General features: G+C 35.8%; 1 protein-coding gene across 1 annotated transcript in view; it reads left to right on the forward strand.

The window, feature by feature from the left end:
• The window catches only part of LOC128552151 (uncharacterized), a gene marked incomplete at its 3' end in the record, with an annotated part of 57585 nt that overhangs the window by 25101 nt on the left and 9231 nt on the right, over positions 1-23253 (forward strand). Inside the window, exons 5-7 of the mRNA XM_053533170.1 lie at positions 13293-13372; positions 18615-18702; positions 22004-22125. Coding sequence (XP_053389145.1) covers positions 13293-13372; positions 18615-18702; positions 22004-22125 — 290 coding nt within the window. The remainder of the gene's footprint in view (positions 1-13292; positions 13373-18614; positions 18703-22003; positions 22126-23253) is intronic.

A 23253-nucleotide genomic window follows, 5' to 3' on the forward strand; every position in this document is an offset into this window, starting at 1 on the left:
GAAAGGATTTAAAACAAGTTCTAGGCTAGGTAGGTTTAGCTTGTATGCAATTCGTACAAACAGAGGCAAAAGCTGTTGGGTATATACCAGTTTTCTAATGATTTTGTCACTGCTCAAATTTATATAATAATAATATGAAATCCTTCATTTCAATCTGCTATATCGAAGAAATACTTACCCCCATAAAATGAAGTGATGACTTAAGGTTTAGGATTATATGTGACAGAGCATGAGATTTTGGGTCCAAATGTGATTTTTGTCATGGAGAAATAACCACTTTTCGGACACCATGTTTTTGTGATCGCCCTACGTCCGTCGTCCGTCTGTCTGTAATTTCTTGTGAACACGATAGAGACAACATTTTGCAAGCAATTTTGATCGAACTTGTACAAAACTTGAATTGGCATGATATCCCGGTTCCTTTCGAAAACTGGCCAGATCCCATCATGGGTTCTAGAGTTATTGCCCCTTAAAGGGCCAGAATTTGCGTGTGTGCGTGCGTTAACAATTTCTTGTCTGCAGGATAGTGGTTTCACTTATGATTTTATTTTAACCAAACTTGCACACAACTTGTATCACCATAAGATCTTTGTTCCTTTGTTGAACTGGCCAGATCCCATTATGGGTTCCAGAGTTATCGTCCCTGAAAGGGCCAGAATTAGCTATTTTGACATTGTCTGCACAATAGCAGCTTTATTTATGATTTGATTTTTACCAAACTTGCACACAACTTGTATCACCATAAGATTTTGGTTCCTTTATGAACCGGGAAGATTCCATTATTGGTTCCAGAGTTATGGCTCCTAAAAGGGCCATAATTAGCTATTTTGACCTTGTCTGCACAATAGCAGCTTCATTTATGATTTGATTTTAACCAAACTTGCATACAACTTCTTGTATCACCATAAGATCTTGGTTCCTTTTTTTGAACTGGCTAGATTTCATTATTGGTTCCAGAGTTATGGCTCCTGAAAGGGCCATAATTAGCTATTTTGACCTTGTCTGCACTATAGCAGCTTAATTTATTATTTGAATTTAATCAAACTTGCACAAAACTTGTGTCACCATAAGATCTCGGTTCCTTTCTTGAACCAGCCAGATCCCATAATGGATTTTAACCAAACTGTTCACTGTTCGCCTTGTTCTCGATGCTTCCGAGGGATCTACTTTTCAGATTTTATTTACTTCACAACAGCGGGTGTTAAGTGCTGTGTGGCGGCCGTAAAAAGTCGCCCCGACTTCATCTCAGTGTTGTTATATTTTCTGGTCCTTCGGGATCATTGATTTCAACTCATTTAGATTTGAAGATTGAATACTGCTTAAGCCGGTGCTAGGGGGCGTGGGCAGTGTTGCATTTTCCATTACTGCTCATGAACAGACTCAATCAAACCGAGTCTGCAATTTTCACTGTTCGCCTTGTTCTCGATGCTTCCGAGGGATCTACTTTTCAGATTTTATTTACACACAACTTGTATCACCACAAGATCTCTGTTCCTTTCTTGAACAGGCCAGATTCCATTATGGGTTCTAGAGTTATGGCCCCTGATAGGGTCAGAATTGACTAATTTGACATTGTCTGCACTATAGCAGCTTCATTTATGATTTGAATTTAACCAAACTGGCACACAACTTGTATCACCATAAGATCTTGATTCCTTTTTATATGCCCGAAGGACATATAACAGAAATTGACATTGATGGTGACAAGATCAAATCAGTACATTATATAAGGTACCTAGGGGCATTCTTAGATGAAAATCTTAGTTTTAAGGATTATGTCAAGAGAAAATGTCAGACCGCAATGGTTAATTATCTTAGAATAAAAAATATCAGAAAATACCTTACTAAAGAGGCTACTGAAATTCTGGTATTATCACTGGTCATTTCACATATAGATTATTGCAATGCAATATTGTATGGTATTCCTCTCTGTGAAATTCAGAAAATGCAAAGGATACAAAACATGTATATGTGTGCCAAACTCGTTTTAAGACTCAGCAAGTACGACAGTTCAAAACAAGCTTTGTTCCGACTACATTGGCTTCCTATCAAAGCTAGAATTGAATTTAAGATTTTAACTGTCATGTTTAATTGTTCAATCGGCCAAGCACAATCTTACTTAACTGAATTATTATCGGAACAAGCACCAACACGTAGTTTAAGGTCTTCAGACTCTGTTACAGGTTGGTACGAGGTACCATTTAACAAACGTAAAACATTTGGCGATAGAAGTTTTCAAACTGTAGGGCCGAACCTATGGAACAAACTACCAGTAGAAGTGAGAAATTCTGATTCGGTGGACACTTTTAAGAAAAAGCTCAATACACTGTTTTTTAAAAGCTTTGAATCATGGTTCTGATTGTTTCTCTATTGGTTGACTGAATATGGTAGAGACGCTGAGTATACTCTACTATGTAGTGTGATTGACATATGTTTATACGCAATGTTGCAATTTGCACTGTACAGTAATTTTGTCAAATATGTCGTGTTTCATTGTTTGATACCATTATATATATAATTTATCATAATTTTTCTCTCTTTTTTTTAATTTAATGTACAACGCCAGTGAATATACTATGTGTAAAATAAGCCGTTTAATCAAATAAAGCAGTTTCAGTTTCAGTTTCAGACTTACTATGTTATCGTCTCGGTGTCCGTCTGTCTGTCTGTCTGTTGGTTAGCAATTTCCCTTCCTCTCTGTAACTCCTGAACCCCTTGAAGGATTTCAAAGAAACCTGACACAAATGTTTACCTGATCGAAACGACGTGCAGAGCGCATGTTTCGGATTGCTCACTTCAAGGTCAAGGTCACACAACTTTTGTTTTGTGTGTATATTGCTCTGCATTTGCGTTGCATTGCAGTGCTCTTGTTAGCTCACCTGTCACATAGTGACAAGGTGAGCTTTTGTGATCACCCTTTGTCCGTCGTCAGTCCGTGCGTCCGTCAACAATTTCTTGTCTGCACGATAGAGGTTTCATTTATGATTTTATTTTAACCAAACTTGCACACAACTTGTAATGTATCACCATAAGATCTCGATTCTTTTCTTGAACTGGCCAGATTCCATTATGAGTTCCAGAGTTATGGCCCCTGAAAGGGCCGAAATTAGCTATTTTGACCATGTCTGCACAATAGCAGCTCGGGGGGGGAGACATATTGTTTTTGCCCTGTCCATCCGTCCGTACGTCACACTTTATTTCCGAGCAATAACTGGAGAACCATTTGACCTAGAACCTTCAAACTTCATAGGGTGGCAGGGCTTATGGAGGAGACGACCCCTATTGTTTTTGGGGTCACTCCGTCAAAGGTCAAGGTCACAGGGACCTGAACATGGAAAACCATTTCTGATCAATAACTTGAGAATCACTTGACCAAGAATGTTGAAACTTCATAGGATGATTGGTCATGCAGAGTAGATGACCCATATTGATTTTGGGATCACTCCGTTGAAGGTCAATCTCACGGGCCTGAACATGGAAAACCATTTCCGATCAATAACTTGAGAACGACTTGACCCAGAATGTTGAAACTTCATAGGATGATTTGTCATGCAGAGTAGATGACCCCTATTGATTTTGGGGTCACTCCGTTGAAGGTCAAGGTCACAGGGGCCTGAACATGGAAAACCATTTCCGATCAATAACTTGAGAACGACTTGACCCAGAATGTTGACACTTCATAGGATGATTGGTCATGCAGAGTAGATGACCTCTATTGATTTTGGGGTCACTCCGTTGAAGGTCAAGCTCACGAGCCTGAACATGGAAAACAATTTCCGATCAATAACTTAAGAACGACTTGACCCAGAATGTTGAAACTTCATAGAATGATTTGTCATGCAGAGTAGATGACCCCTATTGATTTTGGGGTCACTCCGTTGAAGGTCAAGGTCACAGGGGCTTGAACATGGAAAACAATTTCCGATCAGTAACTTTAGAACGACTTTACCCAAAATGTTGAAACTTCATAGGATGATTGGTCATGCAGAGTAGATGAATCCTGTTGATTTTGGGGTCACTCCGTTGAAGGTCAAGGTCACAGGAGCCTGAATATGGAAACCATTTCCGATCAATAACTTGAGAATGACGACTCAGAATGTTGAAACTTCAAAGTTTGATTGGTCATGCAGAGGAAATGACTCCTATTGATTTTGGGGTCACTCCGTTAAAGGTCAAGGTCACAGGGGCCTGAACATGGAAAACAATTTCCGATCAATAACTTGAGAACCACTTGATTCAGAGTGTTGAAACTTCATAGGATGATTGGATATGCGTAGTAAATTATCTCTTTTGATTTTGGGTCACTCCGTTGAAGGTCAAGGTCACAGGGGCTTGAACATGGAAAACCATTTCCGATCAATAACTTGAGAACGACTTAATCCAGAATGTTGAAACTTCATAGGATGATTGGACATGCAGAGTAGATGTCCTCTATTGATTTTGGGGTCACTCCGTTGAAGGTCAAGGTCACAGGGGCTTAAACATTGAAAACCATTTCCGATCAATAACTTGAGAACGACTTGACCCAGAATGTTGAAACTTCATAGGATGATTGGTCATGCAGAGTAGATGACTCCTGTTGATTTTGGGGTCAATCCGTTGAAGGTCAAGATCACAGGGGCTTAAACATTGAAAACCATTTCCGATCAATAACTTGAGAACGACTTGACCCAGAATGTTGAAACTTCAAAGCATGCTTGGTCATGCAGAGTAGATGACCCATATTGATTTTGGGGTCACTCTGTTGAAGGTCAAGCTCACAGGGGCCTAAACATGGAAAACCATTTCCGATCAATAACTTGAGAACGACTTGACCCAGAATGTTGAAAATTCATAGATGATTGGTCATGCAGAGTAGATGACCCCTATTGATTTTGGGATTACTCTATTAAAGGTCAAGGTCACAGGGGCCTGAACATGGAAAAACATTTCCTGTCAGTAACTTTAGAACTACTTGACCCAGAATTTTGAAACTTCATAGGATGATCGGACATGCAGAGTAGATGACCCCTACTGATTTTGGGGTCACCCGATCATAGGTCAAGGTCACAGGGGCTTGAACATGGAAAACAGTTTCCAATTTATAACTTGAGAACCACTTAGCCCAGAATGTTGAAACTTTGTGGAATGATTGGAGATGCCAAATAGATGATTCCTATTGCATCCAGCCACTTGTGTTGCTTAGACTTTTGCTCCTGTCCACTATTGACAACCTAGGTTCACGTTCGTAAAGTATGGTTAACGCAGGTTCACGTCCGTAAACAATGGTTCCCGGCAATCAAATTATCCTATAATTACATTCTTGGTCAAAAAACTAGGATAATCAAATACTAATATAAATTTTCGAGAGAACACACAGGATAACGGGCGTAAACTATAGTTTACTCTCTTGAACCCATGTTTACGTCTGATAAACTAGGTTTCTCGATTGAACTTTAACTTGGGTGTACAACGTGAACCTACACTTACAAGCATGAACTATGGTTTACGAAGTAATCCTATGTTTTTGCTCGAAAGAATAGGTTGACATGCGTTTACGTTCGTAAAACCTAGTTTATCGACTGTGAAGCTGGGTTCATGTTATTATTGGACAATTTTCATACATGTCACGTCCGTCAACTATGGTTTACGATCATAAACCTATGCCCACGGTTGTAAGCAGGGGTTTATGTTCGTAAACTCGTAAATATAGGTTCACGGTCGTAAACCATAGTTGATTTTTTAAATTTTAAATATATCGACCGTACACCATGGTTAACATTTGAATCAAAGTACTGAGATGACTGATGGGGACAATGCTTTGTAGTTTCAAGACTTGATGTAACCCATTCATGTCAGGGAAGTACATGCAGGCATTATGTAATGCACTTGTGTGTGCCAAGAAATGGAGTGGTCACAACTTTAAGAGTGCACAACAATAAAATTTATTAACTTTGTGTTCAATACACTTCTATATTTTGTTCAAAAGGTGAAGATAAAAATCTAGTCTTGTTCAATAGCAGTTGTTCATCGACAAACAAAAACCTTTCATTGCCAGGTTTGATAAAATGAAAACGATAACGCTATACAATGTATTTCAATTTCTTCAATACTTCTGTTTGCACTCTTAGTATAATGTCCTGACATCATGTGTTCTTGACAGTCTAACAGAAACAGGCAAACTTTGTAACACTTTATAAAACTTTGGAAAGAAAGTCAAATATTCCAATATGTGAAAGTTTAAAGGAACAGGATTTCCTTGAACTGACATTGAAAAAATCTAGGCTATGTTTTCTAATGTGTACAATACTTATTAATTAAAAAAGTCAGGAATGTTTTTTGTTACAAATAAGCATCATTTTAATAAGGAGTCGTCATTAGTTAACACACAAACACCTGTAAAAATATTTTTATAGATCTACATTTTTTCCATTCCAACTATTGCTGAAATTCAGTAACTGTTTTCTTAAAAACATACATGATATATGATGATATTATTATTCATATTGTTTGTTATGTTTGTTGATCAAAATAACATTGTCTTTTTCAATTTTAGGTTATTTAATGTACACCTGTTTTTCAAACTATCAATATCATGATATAAGAAATACATTAAACCTACCGAACTGGCGTATACAGTTAGGTTCGAGTAAATTAGGATACGAAACGACCGTGGAAAAAGAACAAGATTTCTGGTGGTTCTGCCTTCGAATATAACCATCAGAAACCATTTGCACCCTCAGATAGATGAAATATATTCAACTGGTAACTTAAATGTATATCTTCAGGGATAATTACCAAGAAAATGAGGCCAAAATATAACGGGCACCTGTGGCAAGTTATCATCGCGGAGTGGTGGATTACCTCCCATAGCAAAAATTACTCGGTCTGAAAAATGATGAAATACGTATATGTACGCGCAATTATAACAGTATTTAGAGCACTTTTTACGTTAAACGATAATTTTCCTGCAGATAAATAGAAGTTTGTTCAGCGTATATGGCGAGGGGGGGTTTTTTTGTTGTTTTTTTTTAATAAAAATCTGGGAATGAATGTTTTCTTCGGTCCTTTTTCAAGGATTTCCTGAACATTATAATTATGTTAAACACGTCATATACATAATGTTCTGACCTTTAGACTAAAGAATCGGGCACATGTTCAGTTTGGGAAATGCTGTACTTTTCCAGAATGTTTCTATTGGCCCTATTGTGAGGTCGGATTTCAGGAAAAAGTAAAAAATAAATCTCTCTCCTGATTTGCGGTGGCATGGTGGTTCCAACTGAAATTACTGCATGCCCGCAAGATTCTGATGCCATAACTTTTGACAACATCTCCATGGATTCAAACCTTCCCTATATAACATGTATATTCAGGATGCTCTCTCCAATTCACAGTACATATCCATATCGACGCACTTTGCGAAATCTGCTATATCGGCGGTTTCTTTGCGTCGGCACCGGCTATTTTATACTATAAACAGTGCCCAGGTTGGTATGGGAGGCGAAAAATCGAGCTGCCATCCATGATCATAGGTATGCTGCTCAAAATAAGTAGAGCACGGAACATAAGATTGTCTTTTCTTTATTTTATAGTGTTTACTTTTTAATTATCAGCGATATTGCTCGCAGCTCGATGAAATTTGTTGATGGTGTACTGACATGGAACACTAGCCCGACTTTTTCCACAGTCTTTAACCAGTTTTTGCTTTGATAATATACATATCAAGCGCACTATTTGTATTCATTTATCAATACTCTTCTAAATAATAAAGATAAATAGGCCGAAATGTAAATGGAATTTTTCAAAACCACTTACTTTCGGTTTTGTCTTGGCACCGGCGGTCTCTCTGCATACCAGTTTTTTTTTGTTTTTTTTTTTTGTTTTTTATGCACAGGCATCTCTGCATTACGCACAGAGAGACTCTAGGCTTATGACTATCTGGAAACATTATAGCTTAAGGTACTTCCGCAAATTGAAATTAGAAATTTATGTGAAAAATCAGAATCCTCGAAACAGCTTTCGAAATGCAAGGACATAGAATATATATGATAAAAGTTGAAAAGATATATCTGTAGGTAAACTTGCGAGCATTAAAGCTACGCTGAACCCTATCTCCACAGTGCTTTGGAAGAAAATGAGTGAACATTTTTGGTGCAAAATTTTAGTATCGTATGCAACCTAAATTGCTATAAAATATTTATTTTCAAATCCAAGAAATGCCAAAATAGTGCACACGAGCGTTACTTTTTCAAGAAAATGTCTTTAAACATCCTAATGCGCAAAACACGTGCAAAGTTTTTCTAAAATATTTCGCCGCCATGTTTATTTCAAGGAATAAAATATATGATTGTTCTTTTACCTTAGATTTCCTTACTGAAATATGTATGTCTCCCTGTTCATGGTTAGAGATATCCATTTAGTATAGTTTTTCACTGTCCGATCTCCCTAATCTGTTACCGATCCTTCACATTTAAAGAATAAACGCAATGTGTAATGATAGTTTTTCGCTTTACACACCTCTCTTGGACAAGAAAGCCGTTTCACTTAAAATTTGTAAGCATCCGCTTGCAAAATATTAATGAGAGATCGGAACTTTTTCTAAAATAGAGTTGAATTTAATCATTTTCAAAAACTGGAAATATTGCACATTGTGTTGAATTTATAAATAAAACAAAAGTCCCCAAAATAAACCATTTTAGAACTTTTCCGGGAACTATATGTTTCAGCCGAACAACGCATTTCAAGATGACACAAAACTGATTTCTCTTCGTAAACAATGTCAAAGTTCACCTGAGAAACATTGCTGAAAAAGTAAAAGTGCTTACTTGTTTCAGTTTTACGTCCTGTAGAAAACAATCAACTTTCAACTTTAAATGCATATATGTTCTATAATTATTCCAATATAAAAAAAACGTCCGATCTTTTCCGTGAGAAATAAAACGAAGAAAATTTAACTATTTGTTTACACTTCAACCATGTGAAATTAAAGGCATGTACTATCACGAGACTCCCGTGCATTTTGAACCTCGTGGTGAATAAACTGAATTTACTTTAAAGTATGGTGTCTCAGTTGAGCCAGTTATTTGTTAATTTCAGAGAACATACATTAAAGAAGTGTTTATGAGATTATGCATATGTACGAATATTTACTAGTCTACTTTATATTAACAACGATAGAAGACAAGTGTGTACTCGGCAAATAGCAAGTCTATTATTTTCAGGCGTATACTGAACACTGATCCCAATGTCCGTAATTTTCAGATAAAGAACTCGTTATCCTTGGTTTCGTAGACAGTCTTAGTACTGGACCGCTGCTTCCGCTGTCAACACTGCAGTAATCACTAATGTAAAGTCAGTGTGAATTTCAATACACATTTATTATCGGTTTAAATCAACGAAAGTGTGCAAAAATATCACTGTTTAACGAAGAACCAAGATACAGAAAAGTTACTTTTGAGATATTGCTGATTTTAATCATCAGGTTTTCGCGCGAGAAGTTCAATTGATTGCATTTTGTAAAATGTTTCGTAGTTATCTAAAATTGTATACAAATTGTATTACCTCCTAACATATTTGGCTGTACATTCTTTCTGCGATTTATTCTCACTGCGTTTTTAAAAAAACATGCTGCATAAATTCTCATATTGTATAAAAAGTCGATAGATCAAAATTGGTTAGTTTACGACGCATGAAACATCTAATAAGGAATCACTATACACATCGAACTTGTCCCGGACCAGTATGCGGAAATACTGTGGCCAAATGTTTCAAGATTGTCTAAAAAATATTTGCATATATCGTGATAAATCAAATATTTCGATTGTTTTTATAATTTTTAAATATACAATCACGTATGTGTGAGAAAGTTACGTTTAGTAATTTCGGTAGCTACCGCAGGAAGTGCCGAAAATTTCATTTCCACCAAATCTTCCGTGAGATAAGCAGCGCGTAAGTACATAAATTCCATTATAATAAATTAAACCTTCTTTATACTTGCACAATCCTTGACAAGAATTTTGGACCGTTGCCAGATCTTACTCACATTAAGTCTGAGACTCGTTTTACAATTTTAGGCAGTTTGGTACACCATACATAGAAAAATCATGGTCCGCACATTGCACTACTTTTATGTATGCTGTAAATAGCAATATGTACAGATTTATTTTCGTTTTAATACATGAGGTGGTCAGATTTGAAAACAGATTTTGTACTAAGTTTAGTTCTATTCGGTAAGACAATTCTCCTATGCACTAATTTGAACTAACTTTTGCCATTCATGAATAATTACTTAAGTATTTTGAAAGGATTTATAAATCTAACCAAAAATTTGGAAAAATACAGGTAAAATATCTTCTTTGTTTATTTCCAAATTTTAGTTTTACTTCTTATACAGCTACTTTTAGTTCAGGTCTTGCAAACTGAGCTGTTTTTGTTCTCTGGAACAGCTGCATTTTAAAGCTTTTGTTCACTATATTTTCACACCTCAAATGAAGGTCACCCTAAATTCAAGATGGCGGAAGTACCTTAATTAATTTGGTGTGTTTGTCTGACTTTTTATAACTGCCAACCTGTTTATAGCAAAGAATCGCCGGTGCCGACTCAAGAAACCGCCGATAAAGCATATTTCGCAAAGAGGCCGCCAATATGGATATGCACCATGCAATTGTGTATTAAATTTTAGTAACTATTTGAAATTCAATTAATTTTTATTCAAACTGACGAATAAGTAATGAATTTTTTCTACCTATTCTATTTCAAGTAAACCACTGTTTTTTTATTTTATTTTTATTATTATTATCTTTTATATAGTATTAATTTTTATAAATAACATATCTCTTGAAAATATTTTCTTAGACATGCGAAAGGTATTTCATTTCAGCCCTCTATTTTCTGAAATAATATTTTAGAAATAACACCTGCACAGAAAAGATACTTTAACAGATTGCGAATCGGGATTAGACTCTTCCACGCGTTAGATACTACATATTAACAGAACAGTGAAACAGACTAGAATCGGGATCTTTAGGATGTTGCCGCATATTTATAGATTCGCCTACTGATTAACGGTACTGATCGCCGCAAACTGATACAGTTTCTCCGTAATACACATCCACAACAGTGTCGAGGCACGGTGATGAAAAAATCAATAATCTGTCAGCTTATCAGTGGCGTTGCAATTTCTTAGTAGTTGCTTTTTTTCACGCAGAATCATTAACACATTTTTTGAGCGCATTGAAACTAGTTATTGGATTTCAGAATAGGTCACATGATCAAAACAAGTGTCGGTTTCAGAATCGATCACGTGATCAAATCAAGCGTCTTTATTATTCTTACGCTTAAGAAGATCTATTATAATTTATATTTTTAATCAGTTTAGTTTTCTTCACACACTGTTGTTGATATAAAATGTGTAGATTTATTTAATCATATCTGGATCGAAAATATAATTGCAAAATGCAATATGAAAGTTATGTTTGGTAAATACTTTGGAACTTGTTTTCTGTGTGTTGTCGGTTTGGTCATAAGCTCGACAAGAAAATTGAAAGACAGTTTGTTAAATCTGGGGGCATTGCCCCCAAAAAGTAGGTTTCTCGAATAAACAATGCATTTCGCTCGTTTTCCTATGTGGTTTGATTGGATTCCGTTCTCGGAACCTGACTTTTTTGTAAGATTTTAATTTTTGCTGTTTCAGATTCCCAAGTGAGAATTATGTGCCGTTTGTATCACTAATGAAGCAAACACTATGTATTTTTTCACCATTTTTAGTCTGTAATATCCTTACACTACCTTTACATGTTAACGAAGATGGTTCATCACAACAATACCCTATGCTCGATTTAGTTTGATATGGAGAACCCATAATATCTAAGATTTTGCAAACATCTTTCCCGCACAGTTTTAATTCAGTGTTTTGTGGTAGCCAGCCTTTCTGTACTTTCAGTACTTTGATTATATATTCATAAATAGATCATCATATTTAAATTTTCACAATATTCTTATACTTCGCTATTTCAAGTCACTTCGAGGAATTCCGAATCACCATTATTCATATCTACCAACAGATGTCTACCTACTCACACTAGTTTAGCCAGGTAAGCTTTTGAATGCTTATCAACTTTATGGTCATGCTGTCCCCTGGTGATATATTTCCTTTGCATCTGAACTTTAAACAATGAGTTCATTCAATGACAAATCACTGTTTGCGTTTTTAGCTCACCTGAGCACGAAGTGCTCAAAGGTGAGCTTTTGTGATCGCCCTGTGTCCGTAGTCCATCGTCGTCTGTCCATCGTCGTCAACAATTTGACTGTTAACTCTCTAGAGGTCATCTGGGGTCAAAAACAAGGTCACCAGGTCAAATGAAAGGAAAAGCTTGTTAACACTCTAGAGCTCACAATTTTGGCCCAATCATTATGAAACTTGGTCAGAATGTTACTCACAATTAAGTCTTGGACGAATTAGATTTTGGGTCATCTGGGATAAAAACTAGGTCATGCGGTCAAATCAAAGGAAAAGCTTGTTAACACTCTAGAGGGCACAATTTGGCCCAATCTTACTGAAACTTGGTCAGAATGTTACCCTCAATAAAATCTTGGACGAATTTGATATTGGGTCATCTGGGGTCAAAAACTAGGTCACCAGGTCAGATCAAAGGAAAAGACTCTTAACACTGTAGAGGCCACATTTATGACTGTATCTTCATGAATCTTGGTCAGAATGTTTATCTTGATGGTCTCAAGGTATAGTTTGAATCTGTGTCATGTAGATTCAAAAACTAGGTCACCAGGTCAAATCGAAGGAAAAGCTTGTTAAATCTGTAGAGGCCACATTTATGACCATATCTTAATAAAACTTGGTCAGAATGTTAATCTTATGATCTATAGGTCAAGAACAAATCTGGGTCAGGTGAGGTCAAAAACTAGGTTACTAGGTCAAATCAAAGGAAAAGCTTGTTAACACTCTAGAGGCCACATTTATAACTTTATCTTCATGAAACTTAGAATGTAAATCTTGATGATCTTTAGGTCAACTTTGAATCTGGGTCATGTGGGGTCAAAAACTAGGTCACCGGGTCAAATCAGAGGAAAAGCTAGTTAACGCTTTAGAGACGACATTTATGACCATATCTTAATGAAACTTGGTCAGAATGTTAATTTTGATGATCTTTAGGTCAATAGGTCAGGTGAGCGATACAGGGCCTTCATGGCCCTCTTGTATTATATTTGAAGTATATAGTAGTACAGAAAATATCCACTGAAACAAATACAATTTCCAAAATGAAACTATTTTTATAATGACATTATTATATTTCCAGATGACGATCCTCTTGTTGAGCACTTCCTTTTTTCACCGGATTGTGAATACATACTAAATGAACAACAAGATAATCCGCAGGTATGTTAAATGTTTTAATGTAATTTGTTGGTTTTAGCTCACCTGAGCACGAAGTGCTCAAAGGTGAGCTTTAGTGATCGCCCTGTGTCCGTAGTCAACAATTTGACTGTAAACACTCTAGAGGTCACAATTTTTGCTCAAACTTAACGAAACCTGGTCAGAATGTTACCCTCAATAAAATCTTGGATGAGTTTGATATTGGGTCATGTGGGATTAAAAACTAGGTCACCAGATCAAATCAAAGGAAAAGCTTGTTAACACTCTAGAGGTTACAATTTTGGCCCAATCTTAATGAAACTTGGTCAGAATGTTACCCTAAATAAAATTTTGAAGGAATTTAAAACTGGGTCATCTGGGGACAAAAACTAGGTCACCAGGTCAAATCAAAGGAAAAGCTTGTTAACACTCTAGAGGTCACAAATTTTGCCCAATCTTAATGAAATTTGGTCAGAATGTTACCCTAAATAAAATATTGGAGGAATTTAATATTGGGTCATCTGGAGACAAAAACTAGGTCACCAGGTCAAATCAAGCGAAAAGCTTGTTAACACTCTAGAGGTCACATTTTTGGTCCAATCTTAATGAAGCTTGGTCAGAATATTACCCTCAACAAAATCTTGGACCGGTTTGATATTAGGTTATCTGAGGTCAAAAACCAGGTCACCAGGTTAAATCAAAGGAAAAGATTGTTAACACTCTGGAGGTCACAATTTGGGCCCAATCTTAATGAAACTTGGTCAGAATGTTACCCTCAACAAAGTCTTGGACGAGTTTGATATTGGGTCACCGACGGTCAAAAACTAGGTCACCAGGTCAAATCCAAGGAAAAGCTTGTTAACACTGTAGAGGCCATATTTATGACTGTATCTTCATGAATCTTGGTCAGATTGTCAATCTTGATGGTCCAAAGGTTCAGTTTGAATCTGGGTTATGTAGGATAAAAAACTAGTCACCAGGTCAAATCAAAGGCAAAGCTAGTTTACATGGTAGAGGCCACATTTGTGACCATATCTTAATGAAATTAGGTCAGAATGTTAATCTTGATGATCTTTAAGTCATATTGAAATCTGTGTCATGTGGGGTCGAAAAATAGGTCACTAGGTCAAATCAAAGGAAAAGCTTGTTAACACTCTAGAGGCCACATTTATGCCTGTATCTTCACGAAACTTAGTCAGAATGTTAATCTTGGTGATTTTTAGGTCATATTCGAATCTGGATCATGTTTGGTCAAAAACTAGGTCACTGGGTCATATCGAAGGAAAAGCTATTTAACACTTTAGAGACCACTTTTATGACCATATCTTATTGAAACTTGGTCAGAATGTTAATCTTGATGATCTTTAGGTCAGTAGGTCAGGTGAGCGATACAGGGCCTACATGGCCCTCTTGTTATAAAAGACTTGGTCAGTTGGATATTTTCATTGAAATGTAAAGAAAATGAAAACTAACAAAGACTACTAAATTATACTTTCCGAACGGGAAGCATATAGTTACTGCTTCATCTGTCTGTCTGTCTCGGCATCTGTCTGTCCATCCCTCCATCCAACAAAATTTGTCCAGAGTATTTCTCAGCAACAGTCTAGTTGTAATTTAATGAAACTTCACAGGAGGTATCACTATCAAGAGGAGATGCGCATTTAGTCTTTGTGTTCCAGCAGCATAGATTTTGTTTGCCCTTGATTGTATTAACATTAGTAATTACTATACATGTGTATAGTGCCTTTTCTTGTCCGTAGTATAACTCAGCAACAACTGGCTGGATTTTATTGAAACTTCACAGGAAGCTCTACACCTAGAATGAGATGAGCATTTTGTATTCAATATTGTCCTACATTCAGTTGCTATCTTTACACGTTTTTTTGAAGCATAGACATGCTATATTTTTTAGCTCGACTATTCGAAGAATAGGGGAGCTATCCTACTCGCTTCGGCGTTGGCGTTAGCGTTAGCGTGAGCGTGAGCGTCACACAAATGTTAAAGTTTGCGTACCACCGAAAATATTTTCAAAGTCCATTGAGATATTGCTTTCATATTTTGCGTACTTGTATACCATCATCACCCCAGTCTGTAAAAAGTAGGAGGCAACTCTATCAAGCATTTTGACTGAATTATGGCCCCTTTTCGACTTAGAATAAATGTTAAAGTTTGCGTACCACCCCAAACATTTTCAAAGTCCATTGAGATATTGCTTTCATATTTTGCATACTTGTTTACTATCATGACCCCAGTCTGTAAAAAGTAGGAGGCAACTCTATCAAGCATTTTGACTGAATTATGGCCCCTTTTCGACTTAGAATAAATGTTAAAGTTTGCGTACCACCCCAAACATTTTCAAAGTCCATTGAGATATTGCTTTCATATTTTGCATACTTGTTTACTATCATGACCCCAGTCTGTAAAAAGGAGGAGGCAACTCTATCAAGCATTTTGACTGAATTATGGCCCCTTTTCAACTTAGAATAAATGCTAAAGTTTGCGTACCACCGAAAATATTTTCAAAGTCCATTGAGCTATTGCTTTCATATTTTGCGTACTTGTTTACCATCATGACCCCAGTCTGTAAAAAGTAGGAGGCAACTCTATCAAGCATTTTGACTGAATTATGGCCCCTTTTCGACTTAAAATAAATGTTAAAGTTTGCGTACCACCCCAAACATTTTCAAAGTCCATTGAGATATTGCTTTCATATTTTGCGTACTTGTTTACTATCATGACCCCAGTCTGTAAAAAGGAGGAGGCAACTCTATCAAGCATTTTGACTGAATTATGGCCCTTATTTGACTTAGAATATGCTTATTGTAATGTTAAAGTTTTACTCATTGCTTATATTATACTATCAAGCACTGAGAATAGTCGAGCGCGCTGTCCACTGACAGCTCTTGTTTCTTTTTGTTCTTGATATTTTGTTGATTTCTGTATCTGCAAAGATTGCAATTACAAAATGTTAGGGGTTCTTCAAGTATCATTTCCTTGTTTCCTTTAAGCAAATATTAGAAAACTACTTATAATTCTCTGTATCATGTGCGAATGAATATATTTGATTAAATAAAATTTCTCAAAAGAGAACAAATCCATACAATGGCGGGAGATAATTATAATATTGATTTAGCACTGTCCATGTGTCAGTCTGTCTATGTTACAAAGTTCACCTGTGCAACTCCTCTGACAACAAACGGCAGATTTACGTCGAACTTCCCAGAAATGATCATTGCCAAGCCTAGTTGTGGATTTCATTGGTAAGATCTGGTTCATTGGTTTACTTTGGAGTTATGGCCCTTAATTTGTCATTTTTTAGCTCACCTAAGCCAAAGGCTCCTGGTGAGCTTTTGTGACCGCTCAATGTCCGTCGTCAGTCGTCCGTCGTCCGTCGTGTGTTCGTCATCATTTTCTAAAAAAAAATCTTCTTCTTGAAAACCATTGGGCAGAATTACACCAAACTTCACAGGAATGATCCTTTGGTGGTCCCCTTTCAAAATTGTTCAAAGAAATTAATTCCATGCAGAACTCTGGTTGCCATGGCAACCGAAAGGAAAAATTTTAAAAATCTTCTTGTCCTAAACCGCAAGATGTAGAGCCTTGATATTTGGCATGTGACATCATCTTATGGTCCTCTATCAAGATTGTTCAAATTGTGCCCCTGGGGTGAAAAGAGGCCCTGCTCGGGGGTCACTAGTTTTACATAGACTTGTATAGAAAAAGACTTTAAAATTCTTTTTGTCTGAAACTATAAGACCTAGGCCTTTGATATTTTGTATGTAGCATTGCCTTGTGGTCCTCTTTGAAGATTGTTCAAATTGTGCCCCAGGGGTGAAAAGAGGCCCCGCATCGGGGGTCCCAAGTTTTACATAGACATATAGAGAAAAACTTCAAAAATCTTCTTGTCTAAAAGTGCAAGGCCTAGACTTTTGATATTTGGTGTGTTGCATTGCCTTGTAGTCCTCTACCAAAATTGTTCAAATTATTACCCTGGGGTGAAAAGAGGCCCTGTCCCAGGGGTTCCAAGTTTAACATAGATTTATATAGGGGGAAAAAATCTTTTTGTCTGAAAGTTCAAGGCCTAGGCCTTTGATATTTGGTATGTATCATTGCCTAGTGGACATCTAACAGGATTGTTCAAATTATGCCCCTGGGGTGAAAAGAGGCCCTACTTGTTATATGAGTTATATAGGAAAAAATACTTAAAAAATTATCAGATCATATTTCCTAGACTGTTTAATTATATTTACCTGATGTACCCAAGTAAATACATGTCACCTTACTGTGACCTTGACCTACTTTCTTGTTTTGTGAGATACAGCCTTGAAATTTGGATGACATGTACAGTTTTGCACACCGATCTTAAAACTGACTTTCAGTTACCATGAATGTGACCTACTGACCTGCTTTCTAATATTTTAGCATCAGTTTGCCATTTGAAACATGTGGCTCATATTACTCAGTTGAGTGATTTAGGGTCATCATGACCCTCCTGTTTGTCAAATCTATGGTATTTTGGCTAAGCTTCTCGTAGATTAATTTTCATCAAATCTTACAGCATTGATCAGTGCCAACCCTTGTTATATATATTGTTGGCATGTTTTGATTCAGTGATTTTCAGTTGAGTTATCGGCCATGATTCATCATATTTTACTTTGTCTTAACAAGGATACCACTAGGACCAATTACATCAAACTTCATTAAAGCAATTATTGCAATGATTTGTTTTGTATGGCATGGACATATTACTGTTCAGTGACTTTCAACGCAGTCATGGCCCTTCATTTGTCAAACTTAATGATGTTTTGGCAACTTCTCATATTCTTGTTTAATGATTTTCAATGGAGTTATGATCCTTGATTTGTCACATTCTTAGATACCTGTGCTACTTCTATACAACTTGTTGCAATTCCACCAAACTTAACAGGATTGATCTAAGTTCTAATCTTAGATGTTTATATCATTGGAAAGTTGCAGTTCAATGAAATATATTTGTGGCATTTTGGAATATCTGCATGTTGTGTTTTGGAGATTTACATTTTTCATGGAAAATAATCTCTCTTTGCTGAAAATAATTTTGCAAGTAGTTTCTTTACATTTTATTCTGATGTCACATGATATATTTTAATAAATTATGCGTTTAACATGTTTAATGGAGCATCTGTATTTTAAAGTGCAAAATAAAAGAATATGGCATCATTTTAAGAAACAATAATAATTATTGTAGTAAACAGTTATAATACTTGTTCAAATACTTAAATTCTAGAATTTTGGTGCAAGCAGTAGAACTGGTGCAGCTCAAGAGGATTTTGATGAACATAATGGAGCATATGCTTCAGTGGAATCTGAGAAAGGCAAAATAGATTACTATATTTTTGTTATCTCCCTTCAGTTGAAGGCTGATGTGAGAAATTGTGATCAGCCTATGTCCGCCATCAGTCTCTCATCTATTAATCAGCATTTGCTTCGAAAAATATTTCTTAAATGTTTGACCAATATCACTTAAACTTGAATAATTGTGAATGAAAAGAAGAGATCATTGCAGAATATGTTATATACTATTGTCACCAAAGAATTGAAAATGATTTCACAGAAATGATCTAAAAATCTGCAACCTGGATGAAATATTACTAGAAGAAATCTAGAAGTGTGTATCTTTTCAATGTTTTATGACAAGTACAATTGAGCTGCGCCATGAGAAAACCAACATAGTGCGTTTGCGACCAACATGGATCCAGACCAGCCTGCGCATCCGCGCAGTCTGGTAACGATCCATGCTGTTCGCTAACAAGTTTCTCTAATTGCAAGAGGCTTTGAAAGTACTACTGAATAGTAGTTCTTTTGTTCCTATTTTCTTCATTGTCTTTATTGTAACCAATGAAGAATTTGGTCACCAATGACAGACACTTAATATGTGTTGTATGATAAAACTTTCTGGCATTTTATATAGCAAATCTGACAGTATGTAAGGAAACGTTAAAGTCATTCAAAGCATTTTATCGTGATTGTTCAGCATACCTGAACATTATTTAAGTCATTTTAACCAGCAGGGGAAAATTCCCAAATGGGAAAATTGTTACTAAATGTAGCATCAGCATTGTTTTGCTTGCATCATTTAAATGGGCAATTGTATAAGAATAATCAAAGTATCATTAAATGAAATACAGAGTTTTGGCCCTGGATTAATCAAGTTTTATACCTAACCTCAGTAACATGACAAGTGATTAGTGTGCAGTGTAGCTGTGCAAATTTTAGTCATGTTTTGATGAAATGATTTCCAGCGGAGTCATGACCAATGATTTGTAAAATTCATTTATCTGTGCTACTTTTCCTATACTACTGGTTGGAATTCAACCAAACTTCACAGGAGTAAGCACTACCAAGCCTAGTTGTGTATGTCATTGGAATGTTATGGTTCAGTAATTTTCTCTGGAGTTATGGCCATGAATTTGATGCATTTTAAACTTTCTGCATAATAAGTGGTGGGAGATATGTGAAAAATCCTCTAGTTGACTTCAAACTTAGTATATAGGTAGGTGGTGATGAGAGGATATGCACAGCGCATGAACCAGGGTCAAGGTCACAGATTGAGTTCAAATGTGAAATCTGTCCTTCACATTTTGTTTCCAGAACACAACTTAAAACTATTAAGGGTATTGACTTGAAACTTACAATATAAATAGGTGATGATGAAAATGTTGGTATAATTTGGTAAAAAGCATTGAAAAGAGTTCAAAAGACTTAAAACGAGCATTTGTTTGTTTTACATGTAAGATCAAACATTTTTCGCTTGTTAACACCAGGTTTTGCAACATGAAAGATATTTTGACCTTACTCTGAAACGAAAAAACCAGATATCATGTAACAGCTTTGACTGTACATATATATTATATAAAGGTTTTCAATCAAAGAACTAATATAAAGAATATTATGTGACTTTGGTATGAATTAGCCCCTGTTGAATGCAAAACAGTCAAATTCTTAAAATAGGGGTAAACAAATTTACAGGGTATAAAATTCACCCTAAACTGTTAGTCAGTGACTAATTTAAGCCATTCAGAGTCTTTGAATGCCCTGAGAAAATATCTCCAAATTACCCTTAAAGTATGTTTTTTGCTCAACTATTGGAAGAATAGGCAGAGCTATTGAAAACACATATTTTTGGGGATTCAAATCAACATCCGTGTCCCAGTTTGGTTAAGTTTTGTATGTAAGCTGTTATTTTAGTTACTGCTTGTGGGATTGGATTGTACTTCATACACTTGTTTTCTGTGATGAGTGGACATGCAGTGCACAGGTTCTATAAATCTTTCTTGAATTTTTACAAAGTTGTGCCTCTTTTTCAACTCAGCAGATCTTGGTTAAGTTTTGAATTTTAAACTGGTATGTCATTGGCCGCTGATGGGAATAGATTGAAATGTCACACACTCACTGTGATATTCTGACATGCAGTACACAGGACCTGTACACTTACTTGCTATTTAGTATTGAAAAATGAGACAAGGGGTCAACAAATGTTTGTTCCGAACACAAGTTTTTCTGCAATTAAATATGATTGTCCAAAAAAGCCATACTAACAGTAGTACAGGGATATTACTGGCACATTTGAAATGTCTGCATGACTAAATTTTGTCATTTACAGACAGTTAAGGATGAAATCTAATATCCTGTAAACTTGTTTTGCCCTTTTCACTTTTAAATTTTATGGGGACTAATTGTACCCCACGAACAACGAAGTTGTAAGGGGGGTATACTGGTTTCAGGTTGTTTGTCTGTCCATCTGTCCGTCCGTCTGTCTGTAGACACAATCTTGTGCGCACCATCTCTCCTCATCCCCTTGACACAATTTAATGAAACTTCACACAAGTGATCAGTAACAACAGTAGTTGTGCATGGTGCATATAAGGTTCTTTCAGAAAAAAAATGCAGAGTTATGGGACTTTGTTTTTTGTATACATAGAGTCTGCATATGCAATCTTGTGCGCGCTAAATCTCCTGAACCCATGCACACAATTTAATGAAACTTCACACACGTGATCAGTAGTAACCCTAGTTGTGCATGGTGCATGTTAGGTTATTTCAGAAAAAAATTCTGCACAGTTATGGGACTTTGTTCTTTGTTAATATGCTATATACATACAGTCTGCATATGCAATCTTGTGCGCGCTTAATCTCCTGAACACTTGCACACAATTTAATGAAACTTCACGAAGTGTTCAGTACCAACCTAGTTGTGCATGGTGCATGCTACGTTCTTTTAGATACATATTCTGCAGAGTTATGGACTTTGTTTTTTGTTACTATATAGAATCTGCATATGCAATCTTGTGCGCGCATAATCTCCCGAACCATTGCACACAATTTAATGAAACTTCACACAATTTGATCAGTACCAACCTTACATGTGCATCGTGCATGTTAGGTTCTTTCAGAAAAATATTCTGCAGAGTTATGGGACTTTGATTTTTGTTACTATACTATATACATAGAGTCTATATACATACACATAATTATGCAGTCTTGTTTGCGTCAAATTGCAATGTACAGTGTCAGTGCGTGAGGGGAGTACATTAATCACCTTCAGTGATAGCTCTAATTTGCACCAAAAGCACACAAAGTCATACTCTTTTGGAGAAAGGGAAGTGTATTTTTCAGGTGTTCATGAGAGAAGGTTTCGATATGCAGGGCATGTGGAGCAAAATGGTCACTGGAAGTTAGAGATAGAGAATACCAACCAGGAAACAACACATTCTATCCAGAACTGTGCTACCAAGAAGGTAAACTTTCTTGTGCAACTTACGTTTTATTGAGAAATTACGCCGGACAGTTTGAAGAGTTGCAAGAATTTTAGAAAAGCTGTAACCTTATCAAACAAAATGGAGGACATGTATTATTTTGCTGGTAGGTGTTAATTGGTGCTAGTTTAAATATGAATAATTCTGCTAGCCCAAATTAAAAAGACAACACCAAAGTTACCATTTAGCAGTATATAGAATGTTTATTCTTATTGTTTGATTTTAAGATGCATAGATGACATAAAACCCAAGTAAATGCTAGGATTGTGTTTGTGAGTGTAGAGAGCAGTTTACTAATGAAACAAAGCTCAGTGACTTACACAGCACATACAGCTTTGTGAAGATAATTTACCTAAAATTGACTTTATGTGATCAGAAAATTGATATGACCATGGTGTCCTGCAAGATGGTTTCCTTTTATTATGAGTCAAAAGTTTTAGCTGCAAAGTAAAATTAAAGAAGATGTAATACATTTTATTACTTATTCTAGTCATAAGTTAGAACTGTGTAGTAAAAGCAAAGTAGCTAACTATGAAGTTTAATATATGCTTATCATAGAAATGTTCTGATAAGACTGTCAGCTTCTTGCTCAGTATTTTTAGATATGCGTAAAATGTAGAGCTAGATATATATACACATTCATCCATTTGTCTGCAACATGCATTGCTAGATTTTATTTCTAACTTCCTGTTTAATTTGAGCTTAGAACATAAGTAAACTCCGGTTTGCATAAAAGGGATATCTTTTTCCCAGTTCATATCTAGTTTGATATATTGTTATTATATATGCGTCTTATTATGAATCTTAGACGTTTAATTTAATTATGATAAGCTATTTTTCATAAATTCTCAATAATACCTTTGCATTTGTCAAAACTTAAGCAGATTTGCATGAAAATATAATTTCTTAGTCAAAAAAGTAATGCAGAGAGTAAATAATTTATTTGGATGTTTCAAAGTCATTAAATAAATTATGAAGTGCCTTAATTTATGGAAATTTATAAAATCTCTCAATTTAAATTTTAAAAATTTCCCATGTCTCTTATCTTATAACTTTAAATTTCTAACATTGCCAGCTCTAAATTTTTCATCTGTCCTGAAATTTATTTTT

Source organism: Mercenaria mercenaria, unplaced genomic scaffold (genome assembly GCF_021730395.1).
Source record: "Mercenaria mercenaria strain notata unplaced genomic scaffold, MADL_Memer_1 contig_2084, whole genome shotgun sequence".
Lineage (NCBI taxonomy): Eukaryota > Metazoa > Mollusca > Bivalvia > Venerida > Veneridae > Mercenaria > Mercenaria mercenaria.